General features: G+C 36.3%; 2 protein-coding genes across 4 annotated transcripts in view; one reads left to right on the forward strand and one right to left on the reverse strand.

The window, feature by feature from the left end:
- The first annotated feature begins 2,905 nt into the window (after window positions 1-2,905).
- On the forward strand, window positions 2,906-14,964 carry KRR1 (KRR1 small subunit processome component). 2 transcript variants are annotated; one of them, XM_012751010.3, is made up of 10 exons: window positions 2,906-3,118; window positions 6,237-6,409; window positions 7,771-7,905; window positions 8,111-8,236; window positions 8,326-8,409; window positions 9,562-9,618; window positions 10,752-10,922; window positions 12,814-12,891; window positions 13,004-13,097; window positions 14,529-14,964. In XM_012751010.3, exons 1-10 carry the CDS (start codon window positions 3,034-3,036, stop codon window positions 14,669-14,671), a joined length of 1,146 nt encoding a protein of 381 aa, XP_012606464.1. In that variant the 5' UTR covers window positions 2,906-3,033; the 3' UTR covers window positions 14,672-14,964. The 2 variants fall into 2 exon arrangements, with proteins under 2 accessions (XP_012606464.1, XP_012606465.1); XM_012751011.2 differs by lacking the exon at window positions 2,906-3,118 and adding an exon at window positions 7,143-7,209 and having other exon boundaries at window positions 6,290-6,409.
- A 35-nt stretch (window positions 14,965-14,999) lies between these two features.
- GLIPR1 (GLI pathogenesis related 1) overlaps window positions 15,000-20,850 on the reverse strand; it is a 51,289-nt gene continuing 45,438 nt past the window's right edge. For both annotated transcript variants that reach the window (XM_012751014.3, XM_012751012.3), the window contains exons 6-7: window positions 15,475-15,501; window positions 15,000-15,373 (exon numbers count right to left, since the gene is read on the reverse strand). In XM_012751014.3, coding sequence (XP_012606468.1) covers window positions 15,228-15,373; window positions 15,475-15,501 — 173 coding nt within the window. In that variant the 3' untranslated portion in view covers window positions 15,000-15,227. The remainder of the gene's footprint in view (window positions 15,374-15,474; window positions 15,502-20,850) is intronic.

A 20,850-nucleotide genomic window follows, 5' to 3' on the forward strand; every position in this document is an offset into this window, starting at 1 on the left:
AAAAAGGCAGTAACAGAACAGTTTACATTTCCAGTAGCCATATATGAGAGTGTTCTTTCTTCTAGCAGTATTATCATTCAAAAAATATACAATGTATTATTATTATTATTATTTTTGCTAATCTGGTGGGTGAGAGTGATATTTCATTGGTAAGTCTGTACTGAGGATGAATATCATATGTTTATCAGCCATTTGGATTTGCTCTACTATAAATTGTGGTATTAGTCCGGGTTCTCCAGAGAAGCAGAGCCATAAACATGATTTGGCAAGTCCAAAATCTGCAGGGTGGGCTGGCAGGCTGGAGACCCAGAAATGAGACAAAGCTGAAATTTAAGGCCAAAGTCCATTTGCTGTAGAATTCCTTCTTGCTCAGGGTAAGTCAGTCTTTTTATTCTGTTCAGGTCTTCAACTGAATGCATGAGGCCCACCACAGTATGGAGGGTAATCTGCTTTAAGCAAAGTTGACTAATTTAAATGTTAATTGTACCCAAAAGCACCCTCACAGAAACATCCAGAATAATTTTTGAACTAATATCTGACTACTATGACCCAGTCATGTTGGCATATAAAATTAGCCATCACAATTGCCAATTAATATCTTTTCCTTCTTTTTCTATTGAATTCCTTACATTTTTTCATATCACCTTGAACATTATCAATATTAACCCATTAAATGTGTTACAAATATTTTCCCCATCTCTCTTATATCTTGTGATTTTCTTATACTGCTTCTCATCATATAAACATTTTAAATAATTTTAAATTATTATTTTAAATACATTATGATCAGTGAGTAGCAAAGTAACTGAAATTTAGATGAAACTTATGGTGTATGTGGACACTCTCATGTTTTTTCTTTTTTTTTAGAGATGGGGTCTCGTTCTTGCTTAGGCTCATCTGGAACTCCTGAGCTCCAGCAATCCTCCTTCCTTATAGTCCCAGAGTGCTAGGATTACAGGCGTGAGCCATCACGCCCAGCCCCAATAGTCTCATTTTGATAATCACTTTTGAGTTGCTAGTCTTCTAAGGTGATTTTCAGAGGCTTTTCAACATTTATTCCGAATCAGCATCTTCTGGCAACTCAAAAAAATTTTGGAGGAAGTTGAAATTAGATCATCTGCCCTTTTCCTAAGAAAGGAACCTAGAACAAATAGTTCCCACATGTGGAAAATAGTATTTAGAGGTTTTAAAAGTTCATAATCATTCAAATGTAATACTGGTTATGTTTAATTCTTAGAAGAACTAGCTGAATTAATTTCAGAAATTACCTATTCCATAGCATTACAATTAGTTTGTTTTTAAAATTTTCCTTCACAATTGTTTAAAACATAATCTAAAGAAATTGTTGAAACATTGTTCTCAATCAACTTGTTAATGTTAATTTTTAATAAGTATATATAAGTACCATTCCTGCTTTTAAAGCCAAAATATGGAGATTCACTAAATGGATAACAGTCTTTAAGAATCGGAAGCTGTTTTCAACCTGAAAAAATTTTATTTATATGTATTGAGGAAAAGCTTTAGCCTCTCTGTCTTATGTAAGTAATGTTTTTTCCATTAATTTAACTTTATATATTATTATAACTACCAGCTTCAATTTAATATCTTGCTATTTTTTATCTCATTTTCATCAAGGAATAAGTACTATATATCTTCCAATTGTATTTATCCTTCAGTATAGGATTAATATTAATTAACTATAATTAAATAATTTTTAAATTAGAGATTTTTGTTGCTGCATTTATTTTTTAATAAAGGCTTTTATATTCCATATATATTATTACTCCCTATTCCTAGCTATAATACCACCTTTTGTTAGATTATTGGCTCCTAAAAGGTAAGGGACAGATTTCTTTTAAAAATTCATTTAACTTCCAGTCATATGGATTCAGTTTTTATATTGTGTATTTGGTTGGTTAATATGAGGGTTTTTAAAGTAGGCAAGTGAAAGAATCACTTAATACTGAAATAATTTATTGTAGGAGCCTCCGAAACTTTTTCCTTTGGAAATCTGACAGGACAGAGTTGGTGTGGCACCACTTTAATAGGAGGCTGAGAGGACTTTAAGAATCTTAGTACCCAATTATTATTATAATTATCTTTTTTTCTTTCTTTTTTTGAGACAGGATCTTGCTCTGTTACCCAGGCTAGAGTGCAGTGGTGTCAGCCTAGCTCACAGCAACCTCAGACTCCTGGGCTCAAGCAATCCTCCTGCCTCAGCCTCCCAAGTAGCTGGGACTACAGGCCCGGGCCACCAGCCTGGTTTCTCTGGGCACATCTTGAAGCCAGCCAAAGGCAATGTTGGAGATGGTCAAGAGTTAGACATTTTGGAAAATCTTAGGCTAGTTGAAATACTAAAGAACTATTGTTTAATTACTATTCCTCTGACTTTGGAATATTAACACCCTAGAAAATTACTATGATTAACAAGGACTTTGAAAATTTACATTCCACAAAATTATCAATCTCACAGAGTTCTGTTTGTTTTAATACTGTTTTTGTTTTAAGGATTAGAAATAATGTAAATAAAATCCTGGGAAAAAGTACTCTTTGTTCAGTAAGTAGAGCTATTACTGTCACTTCTTGCCCTCAAGGACTACATACATTGTTTTCTACTATTGTACCCCCTCCCAACGCCTAGCATATATGGTTATCATATAAATATTTATCGAATGAATCAATGACAGTCCGGTTGCACTCTGTGGCCAAACTCTGCGGTCCCGGGTTCCAGCTTAGAGCATGAAGCCTCGCAAAAAAGAACTTCAAAGACCATACTGCTAAACTACAATTCCCAGCATGCAGTCAAATTCCGTGGTTGCAGTGAATTCTGGGAAAGAAGTCTTGGGCTCTCCATTGGCCACATATGAGAAGCGTTTTAGTTTGTGCAAATACGCCGGCTTTAGCGTACGTACGCACGGAGACTGCGCAGATCTCCCCGTCTGCGTTCTGCGGAACTAATTTTGAGTGGAGGGATTTTAGCCGGTGGGATTTAAGAACAGTCTCATTTCCGGTACCACCGGAAGCAATTTGAAAATGGCGTCTTCCTCGCTGGGCAAGCCGGACAAAGCGGTTGGAAAGAGTGAATTTCGCAACCAGAAGCCAAAGCCGGAGAACCAAGGTGATGTTGTGTGAGACCTGAAGTCTGGGGTTTGTGGATATCGAGTTGCGATTTTTTTCTTTCGTTGGTTGTGAATGTATATAGCCACCTGGACTTGTTTTGTGTAGAGTACCTGTGTAAATTGCTGATGTCTGGAGGTGTTAGCTGGGTCCCAGGAACAAGTGGCCTATACGGCGCCCCTCACGTGTTCCTAACTCATTGCGTTTGCTAAAGGCCTCCCAAAGTGTAGCTGTTGCCAAATCAGTCTTATGTAAAAGGATGAGGGTTAAAAAATTGCGGCGGGCGCTGCATAAGCTTACAGCGTGCCTGTGACTGAAAGTCGTTGACAAAATGAGACACTGGATGAGATGGTAATGGGTAGTCATTATGTACCGGAGTGAATGCTGATAATGGACTGAGACAGTGAAATGGAGAAAGGAGATGTCTGACATGCTCTTAGCTCAAGTTTGTCAGTCAGTAGAGACATTTGGGAACATTTGTCAGTTATGTCAGTTATGCCTATTTGTCAGATTGCTAAAATATTAGACGACACAGCTGTTGCTCTTTATACTGCCCTACTTTTTAATTGCTCTCTTGCGTTGTAGTCTGGTTTTACCCATTTTCTTCGGTATGAATGACAGGAAGAGAGGTTAGAGCATTATAGGAAGTGTTAAAAAACCTTGAACTTTCATTATAGATGCATTGGGAAGATATTAAATTTTTTATTTTTGATTTTTTAAAAATTATATAATGTACATAGCGAATACAGTGTGTACACAGTTTAAAGAATAAAATCACGTGAGAAACTAGCACTCAGACCATTAAGTACAATAGAGCATTACTGTACACTCTAAGCTCCTTAGGTACACCTCTCAAATCATATTCTTCTTTCTAATATCTGAAATAACCATTCTGAATCGTGTTGGGCATTCTGTTCACTTTTTTCATAGTCATAAAGTGGTTCAATTTTGCCTCTTTTTGAATTTTATATGAATGAAAGCGGACTGTATGCATTCTTCTGTATCTTTTGGGTGAGGGGGAGCGAGTGGTTAGAATTTCGCTCTGTCTCCCAGGCTAGAGTGCAGTGGAGTCCTCATAGTTAAGTGCAGCCTAAGCTCTTGGGCTCAAGCCATCGACGCTCCCGAGTAGCTGGGACTACAGGTGCGTTCCACCATGCCTGGCTAATTTTTTTATTTTTTGTAGAGACGTGGTCTCTTCGTCTTGCTCAGGCTGGTCTCCAATTCCTGACCTCAGGGGATCCTCCCCCCAGACCCATCAGCCTCCCAGAGTGCTAGGATTACAGGTGTGAGCCACTGAACCTGACCTCTGTGTCTTGCTTCTTAGGGTTGGCTTTGTTTTTGTTATTCATCCAGGTGATACTTGTAGGTGTAGTTTTATTCTTTAGTATATGGTGTTCCCTTGTATGAAAATAACCCTATTGTTTTCATTCTGTCATTGGTGGACATTTGGATTACTCCAGTTGCTTGCTATTATTAATATAAACAATGCTGCTATAAACATCTTTGCACATGTCTTCTGGTTAACATGTTCAAGAATTTTTCTAGGTTGTAAACATAGGATCGGAATCACTACAGTGTAATGTGTATAAGTAATGCTAACTTTTTTCCAAAGGAATTGTGCTTATTTTGACTCCACTAGCAGTGGATGAGAATTCTCATTGTTCTGTGTCCACACTAATACTTGATATTATGTGAATTTGAAATAATTTGTTATTCTGATAGAGGTGGAATGGTATCTGATTGAGTTTTTTTGTTTGTTTGTTTGTTTGTTTGTTTATTTAATCTGCCCAAATGTTAGATTGAGTTTTAATCTGTACTTTTCTAATTACCTATGAAATTGGACATCTTTTTACACATTTTTTGACTATTTGTACTTCTCTATTATGAAACTCCTGTTTCTTTCTTTTGCCAGTGTTTTTTTCCCTGAGTTGGGGTGTGTGACTTTTTTTTATTGAGCCATAGCCATTAAAGTGTTTAAATTGGATAGGGACTTGATCACATACGCATTTTAAGTAATCACTATTATAGAATTTGAGTTTTTTAAAGGTTATTGGAGAACCAGTACTATATGAAAACTAGCTAATTGTCTTTATTTGAACCAAAAATAGCGAAGTAGATCTGAGTATAAGAAACTGAAGGAAAGCTTACCTGACTGGGGTTGATAACATGAGCTAAAGACCTGCTTTTCAAACTTTACTGTGCTTAAAAATATCCTGATGAGAATGTTAAAACATGTACTCCTGTTCCTCATCCCAGAGATTCTGATTCAGTATGTCTAGGGTAGGACCCAAGAATTGCATTTCTAACAAACTTCCAGTTTATGTTGATTCTGCAGGTCTATGGATCATACCTTTGAGTAGAACTGAATTAGAGTTAAGTTGTTGGATTTAAGGAGTTCTTAAAATTCAGGACCAAGAGTTAATTGCAGGAGATAATTTATGACCCTTGGGAGGCCAGACTGAGTCAGCTTTGTGTACCCTCAAGCAAGTCACTTAGCCTTTTTGGACGGAGTATCTCTTTAAAATGGGAGTATTAATACTAGTTCTTTCTACCTTTCATAGTTGTCATGAAAGGTATATAGAAATAAGGCACTGTGAAAGCTCTTTGGAAAACCTAAAATACCATATCAGGTATTAAGTATATGCTGCAATCAGCTTTTAGAAGTGTTATGCAAGCAAATATATATATATACACACACACACACACACACGTATCCAGTTTCCACTCCAGGAAAGTCAGAAAGGTTAATTATATTTAGAAATAATAAAAATTAATTAAAAGTAGTAAGCAAAGTGGCATTTGAATCTTCAACTCTATGATAGTGTAGTACAATACAAGTTTCTTGAGTATCCACTCTCTGCCAGGCATATGCCAGGCAGTATGAATACAAAGAGGAGGGTCCTGCCTTTAAGGAACTTTTGTCTTATCAGGCAACTGAAACATGTGCAAATAATTTTAATAGTTGTTGATGGTAATGACAGAGGCATGTTCTTGTGGAATATTAAAAGCAGAGGAAGAGGAAATGCAAGGAGTATTGGGAAGCTTGTGAATGTATACAATGTTTGTAAAGTGTCCCAAAGACAATTAAAATGTGATGTATAAATGTTTCCCCTCTGTAGATGAATCAGAACTCCTCACTGTTCCTGATGGTTGGAAGGAACCACCTTTTTCTAAAGAGGACAATCCCAGAGGACTCTTGGAAGAGAGCAGTTTTGCAACTTTGTTCCCAAAATATAGAGAGGCTTACTTGAAAGAGTGTTGGCCGTTGGTGCAGAAAGCCTTGAATGAACATGTATGCATATTTTATACATTCCTTTGAGATTTTGCTCTTATGCCTTTACTTTCAAGTAAGTGTATGTGTGCTGATGGATTTTTTTTTAAAGGTGCTAGCATAGCTGGTTAATTTAGTTCCTTTGGTATTTTAAAATGTAGGTAAGCTTTATTCTTATATTTATAATTTGTTTTTAATTTTGTGAGTAATTTGAAAAATTTACATACATTTAATATTTTAGGAATTTCACAGACTCTCTGAAACTCAACTGTGAAATCCAAATTTCAGAATGCCTACTCTCTAGACCATGATCGTTGCCAGTATCTGTCCATTTGTAGCTAAGTCATGTTCCTAACTAATTTCTTACCTTCTGTATTGAATCAAAGATGTGGATGTGGCCAGCTTTCCCCTATATCATTGCTGCTGCCATACCCCTAGAGGGGTATGTATTTGATTTTGTTTTTGGATTGAAACCCATTAATGGATTGAGAAGTCAATTTTTAATGGCTATAATTAGCCATAAAAAATCAATGTATCACATGTGGTAAAGGTAAGTACCATTTTATGAGGCTATTGGTTCAGTTTTGTGTGTGTGTGTATATACAGTAGGTTATGATATAAAAAGGATTTCTCACTGTGGGACTGCTCTAGAATTGGTTGTGCCTTTGGGACTTAGGTGGCTCGGCAAGCTGCAGACTGTGTTATATAAGTGTATCTGAATTGAACTCAGTATTTTTTTCTTGTAAACTCATAGAGATCCAATCATATGTGGAATGGTTCAACACTCAATATGTGAAATATTCTTCAGATTATGCTCACAAGTGAGAAAATAGTATTTTCATTTGCTTTATTGAAATCTATTTCTTCCTATTGAGTTAATGCTTAATTTTTCTAATTATTTCTGAACCTATGATAATTTGTTTCTACTTGGTATTTAGTCCCCTAACCAGCTAGAAGAAAGTTTGAAAGGGAAAGTTAATTCTAACCCAAGGGAGCAGACTGGAGATTGGAGCTGGGTCCAGAAAAAGGAAGCTATACAGCTTTATATTTTTGCCTTAATCAGGTCTTAAGTATGGCCTCATTTGAACTGATTTATATTTTGTAAACTAGAGATAATCTATATTCCAATAAATCCAAAGTATTCTAAAACCAAGTATAAATGGTTTCAATTGCTCCAGTTTCTTATATTCGGTAAAGTAGAAAAGTAATTAAGTATTCATTGATTATATTTAACTACCTAGTTTCTTTAGGAAGGGAATTGATAATAGAAAGATGGCTTCATGAACAGTAATTAACTGTTTGGTTAGAATAGGCTGTAGAGTTATCTAAAACTGAATTCATTTTTACATAACTGTTTGTTTGCTCTTTCCTTCTTTTTGTAGCACATTAATGCAACCCTGGACCTGATTGAGGGCAGTATGACTGTTTGTACTACAAAGAAGACTTTTGATCCATATATCATCATTAGGGCCCGAGATCTAATAAAACTGTTAGCAAGGAGTGTTTCATTTGAACAGGTAAATCTAGAATTACACTTTTTTAAAATTTATTTTTTGTTTTATTTGCATCAACATCAGACAGTGTATATCACTGCATCTTTCCCTTCTTCCCTTCCTTCCACCATCAAGTTTTTATGTTTGTGCTTATATATAATTAGCCTGAACTTGGAAAATAAATGTAACTGTAAAGAATACTGATACAGTATTTTTATTTTTCCAAAAGGCAGTACGAATTCTTCAGGATGATATTGCATGTGACATAATTAAAATAGGTTCTTTAGTAAGAAATAAAGAAAGATTTGTAAAAAGAAGACAACGGCTTATTGGTCCCAAAGGATCTACATTGAAGGTACTTTTTATCAGTGGAAAACTTAAGTGTTCTCCTCAATCATTAATTTTTCAGGGTACTGAATTTTAACTTCTTGTATTTTGATATAGGCATTGGAACTCTTAACGAACTGTTACATTATGGTTCAGGGAAACACAGTTTCAGCCATTGGACCTTTTAGTGGCTTAAAAGAGGTGAGAGTTATTTATTACCTTCAATTAATTTTCAGTAGAAAAAGTAATTTGGTTATAATATAGTTCATTAGATAATATATTGCTTTATGTATTGCTTTTTTTTAAGAATGTGCTTTGTTTGAGATCCCACTAGTAAATACTTTGTAGGTCATATAATTTGAGAGAATGATCACTTCTGGACCCCCTAATGTATTATGGTCAACCTTTGGCTACTATGGAGACATCCATTTCTAAATTAGAAGGTCTGTGCATTATCACTCCTCCCACTATAAAATTTAAATCGGCACTTAAGATCTTCAGTCTGCAGTACGTACGAGAAACATGGTATAGTTAGTTACATGTGCTCAAATGATTGGAAAATTGAGTAGCCATCTCATTATTTGCAACAAAGTGTACAGCCAGTAGAGGTCAGACTATAAAAACTTTTCTTCCAGATGTATTTATTAATATTTTTGTTTGAATTTTTAGTATAATGTTTAATGTTTTCATGAGCATTTTCTTTAACTTGTCAAATTAAATGTTATGAGAAAATCTGTGTTGCAGATACTGTTCCTATTAACTCCTTTTGGTGCTGTTATTGTCAGGATCTGGCTATGGGGTTGTACTTCATTTCCAGGGCCTTTAATAGTGATTTTGTTGGCCCTCTTTCTCATAGATTGCCTTTTTCTCATGGAGCAATAATAACTTATATATATTCAATACTTTATAGTTTGAAAGTCTTTAAAATATAAATATATTAATATTAATTCTATAACAAATTTTTGAGGTATATAGTTTATAAATGAGAAAGATGGAACAGGAAAATTAAATGACTACCCTATATGAAGCGACAGTCCCAGTATTTGAGCCCACATTTTCTGACTCTAAATCCAACTCTCTTCCCTGTAAATTGCATAGATCCAGAGTGTTCTGTTAGTTCTATGTACCACATTTTAGGAGTAATTGAGAAACTTCATTTTATTCAAGGGAGGTTGACTACTCTTATGAAAGATCTAGAAGCCAGTTAGAGCAGTTGAAAGAACTACTGTGTACAATTTGCTAGCTACTCCCTGATTTATAGAATATTTTACAATATATTGATATTAATCCTCTTCTACCCAGTTCATTAAAATCTTTATAAGTGATGAATTTATTTTCTTTTGTAAATTTCAGGTGCGAAAAGTAGTTCTAGATACTATGAAGAATATCCATCCAATTTATAACATTAAAGTGAGTATTAATCATACATTATTATACCAGTGGTTGTCAAACTACTTTTAGCTATAGAAATTTGTCTTGAAATGAAATGTTTTATGAAAGTCTAGTATACAAAACAGATAAAGCAGAGCTATTTTGGGTGAATTAGAGATAGAATTAAGCCCACTCAACTCTACCCTAGTCCTGTAGTTACTTCATTGAGAGCTTAGATCTCTAACAAGCACACTGTGAAAACTATTGAATGGGATACTGTAACATATTGTATAGTTCTGAAACAATTAAGGCAAGCTTTACAGAGTTTGTTGTAGATGATATCAGTCCAGTTTTCTTAGATTATGAGTCCATGTGTTATATTTAAAGATGTAATCTTTCAGAATTCTGCCTTTTTCTATTAAATAAAATCAGGACTATCTCAGGTTGCATTACAACCTTTTTTGGAACTTAACATTCAAATTGTAGCCCCTTTGAAAGATTTCTGTTATATTCCCACGTGCACAAAGTTTGCAGTTGTACTTGGAAATGTAACCATGGTATAGTGAGCTGTGTTATGGTGGATATTTGTTGAGCAATTCACTTTAATGTGATGAAAAGTTAAAAGGTCACTGTTAGATTAGGATAAAGTGATTTCGAATTGCATTGGGACATTACAGATAGAAAAGTAGTCATGCATCTGATGCCAGGTTTGCATTCTTTGATGTTCCAATATTTGTAAAATTCAAATGGAGTAAGGGAAATGTGAAAATATTGTTTTCTGTCTAATCATGAAAAAGTTTATTCTACTTTTGTCTTTTCCTATGATAATTCAGTGGCTAACAGGTAATTAGCAACCTCTCTCCTATTAAGTTGAATTTTAAAGGTTTTAATGAAACCATGGTTGAAAAGCTGAGTTAGCTTCATTTTTATCTTTTTATTTTAATCTGCATTTCTTAATCTAACTTCATAATGGTTTTTTGATGTTTGGTTAATTACACATGTTTGAGATGGCATATCTTTTTGTTTATAGAATAGGTTTAATTCTACTGAAGAGGCTAGGAACTGTTCATTTATCATTTATAGAAGCAATATTTTATCATGTCTTAGTTTGACAAATGTGTGACTTCTGAAATTAAAAATTTTTACTTTGTTTATATGTTGGACGACTACAGACCTTAATGATTAAAAGAGAGTTGGCAAAAGATTCTGAATTACGATCACAAAGTTGGGAAAGATTTTTGCCACAGTTCAAACACAAAAATGTGAATAAACGCAAGGAACCAAAGAAAAAAACTGTTAAGAAAGAGTATACACCATTCCCACCACCACAGCCAGAAAGTCAGGTTAGTACTAAATGTTGGACTTTATGTGAGAGAGAAACCATTTGAATCTATTGTGACAGAAACTTTATTGAGAGTATTTTAGGTGGAGAGAGTGTGTGTATATAGAGATAAAAGAAAGGTAAGTGTAAATAGGCATATTTTGAGCTGAGTGCACAGATGTGGGGAATAGGACCTTCATATTGAGTGTATCAAGGTGTGGTGTCAGTCATGTCTGTCGATACTATAAATGTCCTATAGATAAAAAAATGCAACAGTTTAACCCACAATACTCTGCTTTAGCAACATTCTTGTGACAGTGTGCTATATGACTATTATAGTTCTGAAATCTCAAATTCGAATGTCCACCCTTTTTCTAAGATTTTGTAATTGGATTTCTTCCATTTTGTCAACTGTCTTCTACTTCATTTCCTTTCCCATCATGACCAAAATTTCCTTTTCTCTCTTGCCCATCACTTATTTTCTTTCATGTTCCTTTTTATTTCTATCACACCATCCCAGTAAAACTGGGATCAGTCCAAAAACTTTACTTCTTTCCCATAATGTGGTTAATAAACTAAGCCAGAGAAAGTCTTTGGATTAAATCCACTAAAATTTCATGTTTCCAGCCTTAGATGGGTCCTCAATATTGTCTGGCAATTCTATGTGTCCTCTTAATTCTCTCAGTACCCTCTTTTAGCAGATGACATTGAATTTTACTTTACTGAAATATTTGGGACCATCAGACAAGAACTTCGTCAACTTCTTCTCTCACCTGTAATTTTACCTCCATCTGCATCATTATACCTACCTACCTATTCTTTAAATTCTATCTTCACTATCGCCTGAGGGCTCTTGCTTCATTATTCCCTCCCTTGGCTGTATCTTAAAGTCTTCCCTTTCTATCAGTTCTTTCTGCTCAGCATGTAAATCCATACATTTCTGTCTGCCATCTTTTTTTCTCCACAGGTCTAGAGTTTTTTAGGAAGGTTTGATGATAGGTCAAAAGGGAGCCATGATGATAATCATGGTGAAAAAACAATGGCAGTGTTGGATCATGGAGTCTATTCTGGAAAGGAAAGAGACCAGAAGGAAACTAAGAGTAGTTGGGGGAAAGTGGAGTGATTAAACCATGCTTCCATAACACCTGCCGTACCTCTTGTAGTCCTGTAGTTAGTAATTGACTTGTCTTCTTCCCTACGATGTTTCAATTGACTTCTTCTGACACTTATTCACTGTGTGACTGTGGGCAAGTTATTTATCCCATCATGCCTTGGTTTCCCCATATGTAAAATGCAAGTAATAATACGTATCTCAAAGAACTGTTATAGAGGATTAAATCAGTAATTGTAGAACTTGGACTAGTGCCTTTGTTATAACAATGGTATGTAAATGGGAGATCAGTTGTATACGTTATATATGTTTACTATGTATTCAATGAATAAGCTGTTGCTTTTTCTGATTACTCACTAAGTCTGGACAATTCTTGCTTTTCATTCTGCATGCCACTACCTTTATTCCAGGCTTTTATTTCTTTTTCTCCATTCTTCTGTACCTTATTAAAATGCTGCTTTGGTCTCTTCACTCTTCTTAGACATCATCAAGTCATTTCCTACTTCCTTTGCCAGGTATTCAGGCATCTTCAAAATTCCCCAAAATTATCTTTCTAGTTTCTTCTCACACTTTTCCAAAACATTGACTATTCTGGTTTATATTCCATGAACACATCACCTAATTTCCTACTTCCGTGCATGTATTCCCCTCAGCTCAGAGTACATTTCCTTGTTTTAATGTCACTGCCTTTACAAATTAATCAGTGTTTTGCTTCCACTGTTTTTACCCTAAAGATATTGTGACTTTCTTAGGAAATGACTTATATTATTTGTAATGTAATTGTAAACATTGTTTTCAACAGATTGATAAAGAATTGGCTAGCGGTGAATACTTTTTGAAGGCGCATCAGAAGAAGCGACAGAAAATGGAGGCAATAAAGGTAAGGCTCTTTATGTCTAGCTCATAGCATTAATAGCAAAGATCATAGACACTTGAATTCTTAGTTAACTATGACTTGTATTTCACCAATGTACTTTTTCTTAATAATGTAGGCTAAACAAGCAGAAGCTCTCAGTAAGAGACAAGAGGAAAGAAACAAAGCTTTTATTCCACCTAAAGAAAAACCAGTTATGAAACTGAAGGAAGGTAATGCTTGTTTTTAACTCCTGATATGGTATAAAAGTCTATGAAAAGTGAACCCATAGTGTGAATTTGTCTGAATCTCAATAAGTTCTTTCAGCATTTTAATTACTAATTCTAGGGACAAAAGGTGATTTATACTTCAGTAGCAACTAATGCCTATTTCAGAGTAACAGTCCTTCCCTAACCTTTGACTTATGCTTAGGAAAGACATTTTGTTGTGAAAGATATAAACCTCGAACAGTAAAATCCCTGAGCCCCAATATCATTGTCTCTTAAAGAGGGCTTACCAGAAGTGATGCTTTTCTTCTCTTTACTTACATGATCAGTGGCTTAAAGTTTGTCTTCTATGTTAACATAGATTTCTCATTACCTTGGACTACAGGATGCTGACAATGATAGGAAGGTCTTATTTAAGGGCTAATAAAAAGACACTAAAAGAAAATACTTTTTGTCCTTTCTTCTCCATTTCTAGCCTCATTCTGATATATCCTTTTCCTCCCCTGTGGTAACACTTGTACTCTTCCTAAAGTAACTTTCCAAAGTGAATATTGGCACATTGAGGGGAAGGGGCTTAACATCAGGGTTGTACATAAACTATTGCTAGAAACAGATATAACACATTATTATTTATCTTGTATTTCTTTAGTGTTAATAGCATTAAAAATGGTAATGTAAAACTTAAGCATTATAATTTCCAGTTTGTATAATGTGTCAGTGAAGTACTTCTAAGGCCCTCAATAGCTAGTCAACGTGGGTCTATAATGATTAATTAAGAATGTAAAGTAGAGGCCTTACACCTCTTTGCTCTTCAAGTTGCTGGGTAGTTTGGTGACATTTTATGTCATGATTCTTTTAATACTGTACTTTAAATGGTTAGAAAAAATTGGGTTTTTTCCACTGCTGCTTTTCTCTGTTTTGTTCACACTTTTGGCGTTGATTAGATGGTTGAGTTCTATTAGGAGGACCTTTAGATACTCGAAATCTTGTTAAATACTGCTAGTAATTCATTGAATTAATATTTGGAAAACTTTAGGTTTTCGTTATGATAGATTTGTAGTTTCATGGTTAGCTAATTAAAATTACTGAAGCTAGAAGGGCTACATGTAATATTCTTCATGAAATGTAATTTTATATTAGTGAACAAGGTAGAAAAATATATTAATGAGTACTCTAAAGTTCCAAACTATAGAAAAGAATATAAATAAAAAAATCAAGAAAAAAATAGTTGAATCCAGTAATTGGTTCCAGTTGTTAAACTATCATGTCATTTTCGTGTATATTTAAAGTCCTGTATCCTTAGTTTGAAGAAATTTCTTTTAGGCAGGTGTTTTATAAGATGATCTTTCAGTAATAGTACCTTGAAATTACTGTCAACATGTATTCTTTGTTCTATTTGGTAAAGAATTACATATATTGTGTTTTTAATTCATCTAGCTTCTACTGAAACTAAAATTGATGTGGCTACCATCAAGGAAAAGGTTAAGAAAGCAAAGAATAAGAAACTGGGAGCTCTTACAGCTGAAGAAGTTAAGCTTAAGATGGAAGCAGATGAAAAGAGAAAGAAGACAAAAAAGTAAACAAAAAAAAATCCCCTTAAGTACAACTTAAGCTATCTCCTTTTGTAAAGGATTTTGAAGTACTAGGGCATTAGTTGCCTTATTTGTGAGTAGTAGTACTTGGATCACTTTTTTCCTGAGTTTTAATAGTATTCTTTATAAATTATTGTATACTAGAAAATGATATGTATTGTGTACATTGTACCTACCTAATTGGGTCCAGGCAAGTTTTGCTTGATTTTAGATATGTGACCATTATGATAATGTCCCAGCATTTGGTTTCCAGGAAAATAAATACCAATTTTTCAAAGGCCTCTCTCATGATAGTAAGTAAATATTTAGGTTCATCCCTTTTTACAATTTTGTTTTATTCCAAAATTAAACACCTCCCAAGCAGAACATTAATGCCTCTGAAATCAAATCCTTTAGCTACTATTCTAAAACCAGTAAGACATCAAGTTACAAGAGAGCAAGGAAAAGCAGTATGTGAGAAATAGGGATAATGTTTTTTAAACAATGAGGGCCACTGGAATGACTTAGACCTAAGTCTAATTACTGAAAGTCCAGCTGTGGCAGCCTAAAAACAATTAGGGTATTTGTGCTTCACAAAAATGGTAATTACAACAGATAATAGCAGAATTATTACACTAACAATGAGAAAGAGAGAAAGGTATCTGTTACGTGAAAATATGGGCCAGCCTGGATACACAATAGAGTAGTAACCTGTGAAACAAACAGAATATCCTGTTAGACTTTGTTTCTCATAATGCAGTGACATAATTCACATAGCTTTTAATGAAATACCGGAAGGTTTATGTACGTACGTGTGACATTGTCTCGCTGGGGGTTAACTGTAAAGTCAAGGAAAAGAAAGAAAAAATTAACGGTAGGTGCAGCTTTTATTTTAAAAAGCTAAGTCTTTAGTTATAACCATTAACTATTGCTTTGGCTTTGTTGCAGTGATTTTCAAAGGTTAATTCAAGATTTTGTTCTGAAAGAACTAATTTGGTATTTTTTTAAAGTTTTTATATAAACTTTATATGTAAACTTTTTATGGAAAGGAAACTATACCAGTACTATAAATAATCACTTCATTTTACATTCAATAACTAGCATATAATAAATATATTACCTCTAATATTTAATTCAATTTTGAATTTTAATTGTAAGCAATTAAAATATTTTCCTGAAAATAAATTCCTCCCTGAGAAGAATGATACTATATAAGTCAAGTATAACAAGGCAGCAACCTCTCTTTCATCCATTACCATATGTCACTAAGTCATCAACAGGGCATTTGGCTATCAGAAGTCTTAATTACCTGGCAGAGATCAACTCCCAAGAGGCTTGCAGCCCAGTGGAAAACGTAGGTAGGAATTTTGTTTTTCCTTCCCTCATACATCTGGAAGTCAGCAGGCTCCTGGAGAGCTTTTCTACCCTCATGAGCCCAAAAGCTGGTGCCACCAGTTAACTGGGAGCTTCTTGAGGACAAAGCACCAGGTTACCAGCCCCGCTTGGGGTCACTTCCCATCACCACAGACCTGAGCCAAGAGGGTGGGTGCCATACTGCTTCTCCACCCATCGTGTACCTTTGTCCTTCTCTAAGGAGCTTTAGCCCCTTAATTTTTATGTTGTTCATTCCCAAACATTTTCCAACTCTGGGCCAGACTGCGGTAGCCACAGGGGCCTTCTTTGTCTTTCAGTGTGGCCTTTTGACTGAATCCAAATTTTATGGAACAAATCCTTTTAATAAAGAGATCTATTCTGTGACATCTGGATTCTGTCGGGGGTGCCACATTTGGGTATCTGGAGGGCCACGTGGCCTTGAGGCTGCAGGTTCCCCACCCCTGGGCCAGTGAGTCCTGGGGAGATATGTGTGATCCCAGGGCTTAGACATTCTGGGCAGGCTATCTTCAGAGGGAAGGGACAAAGAGGGCTAGATAGCCAGCTTTCTGCCATTCAGACCCTTTTTCCCCCCCTTCCTTTACCCTCCCCCACCCACTGCTGCTGAAAAGCACTAGTCCCCCAAGGGACAGTTGAGCCAAGACTCAGGAGTGGCTGCTTCCCCTCTGTTGGCATGTCCACTACCTTGAGGCTCCCACAGAGAGTGGGGCTCACACCTTTCCTATTTAAGACCCGCAGTATACCAAGGGGTGCTCAGATTGTGAGTTTCCTGCCTGCTGGCCCTACCTGGTGCTTCTCACCTGGCTGTTCCAACAGATCAGAGCAGAGCATACCCCAAAGCAGAGGGACATCAGACCTGCTTGAGTACTCCATGGGCAACTTGGGACCAATATGCTTCTCCCTGGCATGGTCAAGGATTGAACTTGGGGGACCTGGGGGCAAGGTTTCAGGCCAGATCTCATACCCCCAGGACTCCATCATGTTGTTCTGGGGCATGGAGGAGGGATTTGTGAACTAATTTCAGGAGATAAGGGAGCCCAAGTGGCAGAACTGAAAGGAGAATGCAGTATGGGTCTGAGCTGCAGTGCACTTGTGGAGCACCCTTCCTCCCACAGGAAAGCCATGCTCTTGGCCTTGGGTGGAAGCCTGGACAGGGAAGTTCCTATCCCACAGAGCCATTGCTGAGGAGCTCAGCTAGTTTGAGCTCCTGCCTATAGCCAGGTGCCTGAAGGAGACCTTAGGACAAGGGGGCAGAGAGAAGAACAAAACCCAGTCCTCACAGCCCCTCCCCCACAGGCAGACTTTCTGTTTTGGTGGGTTCTCTTCAGCCCCAGCAGCCCTGGGGAAGTAGACCCTGGACCCCTGCTGACACAGCTCTTTTGCCTGCCTTTTTGGAGTCTGAAGGTAGGCTCACCTGACTCTGCCCAGCCTTACTCCTCCACCCACCTCGGCTGTGGTGGAGAATGAGGAATCCCCTGGCAGCTCCAGGGCCTTGCTCACCACCTGGGGCATTAGAGTGCTTATCCCCAGGGGCTAGAATCAGTCACAGTCCCAAAAAATAACACTGTAGCTGGCTCTTTCTGGCAAGTGTCACCTATTGGAAAGGAGACAACTTGTATAGCCCATTACAGCTTTTACTGACTATATAGGATGTGGCTGACTCTTACCCACAAGCAACACCTATTGTCTCAGATATTAAACTGAGCACATCAATATAATACACACTGTTAAGCCCACAGGGTTGTGGAAAGAAAGGATTGCAAAAAGACTCCATTATCCCTCATCAACAAGAGACAGGGACTCTGTCCACACACATTGTATACCACAGCTGTAGCCCACATAATTAGCAACTGAGAAAAACACCACAGTAAAGATATCTATAACCAGGGTACCCATCCAGAACAGAGGCCCCCATCAAAGTACCTAAAAGCAGAGCTGAAGGTCCCTACCCAACATATGCTACAGACACACCCTTAACAGTGAACAGGGTGGGAAAAGACCTATCAAAACAAGAAAATCCAAAAGCAAGCAGTGACAGCTGCTCCACATGAGACGGAATCAGAGTAAGAACTCGGAAATATGAAGAATCAGAGTGAAAAGACACCCCAAAAGGGTCACACCAGCTCTCTAGCAGTAGATCCCAACCAAAATTAAAATATTGAAATGACAGATGAAGAATTCCAAATATGGATTGTAAGGAAGCTTAATGAAATTTAGCAGAAAATGGAAAACCAACTCCAAGAAACCAGAAAAAGAATTCAGGAAATGAATGAAAAATTTACTAAGGAGATAGACATATTTAAAAAAGAGGACTGCTGTAAATGAAAAATTCACTTAAGGAAATACAAAACACAGTGGAAAGCTTGAAGAATATACTAGACCAGGCAGAAGAAAGAATTTCAGAGATTGAAGACAACTCTTTTGAATTAACACAAACAAAGAACAAAGAATAGGGAGGAACAAAGCAAGCTTTTGAGAAATATGGGATTATGTAAAGTGGCCAAATATAAGTATTAAAGGCAACCCTGAGGGTGAAGAAAAACCACAGGGTCTGGAAAACCTATTTGAGGGAATTAAGGAAAACATCCCTGGTATTGCTAGAGATTTAGACATTCAGATACAAGAAGCTCAACATACACCTGGGAGATTCACTGCAAAGAGGGAATCCCAAGACATTTAGTTACCAGACTGGCCAAAGTCAACACAAAGGAGGAACTCCTATGACTCATGAGGTCAAAACATCAAGTAAAAAAAGAAAACCCATTAGGCTAGCTGCAGACTTCTCAGCAGAGACCTTATAAGCTGGAAGGGATTGGGGACCCATCTTCAGTTTCCTTGTACAGAACAACTGGCAGCCTAGAATTTTGTATCCTGCAAAATTGAGTTTTATATATGAATGTGAAATAAACACTTTTCCAGACAAGGAAACGCTGAGGGAATTTCTCATGACCAGACTAGCCCTGCAGGAAATACTCAGAACTGCATTATACATGGATCATTACAACAGATAGGCACCAATGTAAAATCATCCAAAAGTTAAAGCCCATAGCTCATATAAAACAATAGCACAAGAGGTAAAATAAGACAATAATGTATTACCTAACATGATGAACAGAAGGCATCCCACATATCAATTCCAACACTCAATGTTAACAATCTGCCCCATTCAAAAGACATACACTTGTTGAATCAGTGAAAAAATACAGCCCAAATATCTGCTGACTCTAGGCAACATATTTAACCCACAAGGACTCACACTCAAGGTGAAGGTATGGAAAAAAATACTTCACAAAAACAGAAACCAAAACACAGCAGGTGTAGCTGTTCTCATATCAGATAAAACTGACTTTAAATCAACAATGATAAAGAAAGACAAAGATGGTCATTATATAACAGTAAAGGGAGCAATTCAACAAGAAGACATAACAATCCTAAATATATATGCACCTAACACAGGAGCTTCCAGACTCATAAAGCAAATTCTACTAGATCTAAGATATAAACTGTAGCAACATAATTGCTGGGGACTTCAACACCACACTGACAGCTGGACAGATAAAGCATAAAATAAATACTGGACTTAAATGGGACTTTAGAACATAATTGACCTTAACAGACACTTACAGAACATTCTACCCCCAAACTACTGAATAAACATTCTTTCATCAGCACATCAGACATTCTCCAAGATTGATCATATATTAGGTCACAAAACATGACTCAACAAATTAAAAAAAATCAAAATCATACCATGTATCTTCTCAGACCAGAGTGGAATAAAACTAGAAATCAATTCTAACAGAAACACTCAATTCTACACAAAATCATTGAAATAAAATAACCTGAATAATTATTGGGTCAATGATGAAATTAAGACAAATCAAGAGATTCCTCAAACTGAATGACACAGGGGACGCCAGCTATCAAAATCTATGAGATTCAGCAAAAGCAGTCCTATGAGGAAAATTCATAGAATTAAAATGCCTACATCAAAAAGACAGAAAAATCACAAATTAATCACCCAACGTCACATCTCAGGGAACTGGAAAAGCATGAGCAAACCAAACCCAAACCCAAAGCCAGCAGAAGAAAAGACATAACAAAGTTCAGAGTAGCACTAAATGAAATGGGAAACATAAAATAGGATCAATGAAACAAAAACTTAGTTCTTTGAAAAGATAAACAAAATTGCTAGATTAACCAGAAATAGGAAAGAAAGGACCCAAATAAGCTTAATCAGAACTGAAAAAGGAGATATTTTAACCGATAACAGAAATATAAAATATCATCTGTGAATACTATGAAAATGTCTACACACATAAATGAGAAAATGTCTACACACATAAATGTAGAGGAAATGGACAAATTTCTGGAAACACAATTTCCCAAGACTCAGTCAGGAAGAAATAGAACTCCTGAACAAACCAATATTGAGCAGCGAGATCAAAGCAGTAATAGAAAATCTCCCAACAACAATGGCCCCAGACCAGATGGATTCACAGCAAAATTCTACCAGACCTACAAAGAAGAGCTGGTACCCCTAACTACAGAAATTATTCCACAACATTGAGAAGGAGAGAATCCCCACAACTAATTCTACAAAGCCAGTATCACCAGTCCCAAAGCCGGGAAGTGACACAACAAAAAATGAAAACTGCATACCAATATCCCTTATGAATATAGATGCAAAAATCCTCAATAAAATATTAGCTAACCGAATTCAACAGCACAGCAAAAAAAAATAATCCACTGTGACCAAGTGGGCTTCATCAAGGGACGCAAAGGTACTTTGATAT

The sequence above is a fragment of the Microcebus murinus genome, chromosome 10 (genome assembly GCF_040939455.1).
Source record: "Microcebus murinus isolate Inina chromosome 10, M.murinus_Inina_mat1.0, whole genome shotgun sequence".
NCBI lineage: Eukaryota > Metazoa > Chordata > Mammalia > Primates > Cheirogaleidae > Microcebus > Microcebus murinus.

Bases quoted from the DNA above. Each gene is read 5' to 3' on its own strand.
- KRR1 (XM_012751010.3), top strand. From the start codon at position 3,034: ATGGCGTCTTCCTCGCTGGGCAAGCCGGACAAAGCGGTTGGAAAGAGT. The intron at 3,119-6,236 runs GTGATGTTGTGT...TCCCCTCTGTAG, and splicing joins GCCAAAGCCGGAGAACCAAG to ATGAATCAGAACTCCTCACT. The intron at 12,892-13,003 runs GTAAGGCTCTTT...TTAATAATGTAG, and splicing joins AGAAAATGGAGGCAATAAAG to GCTAAACAAGCAGAAGCTCT.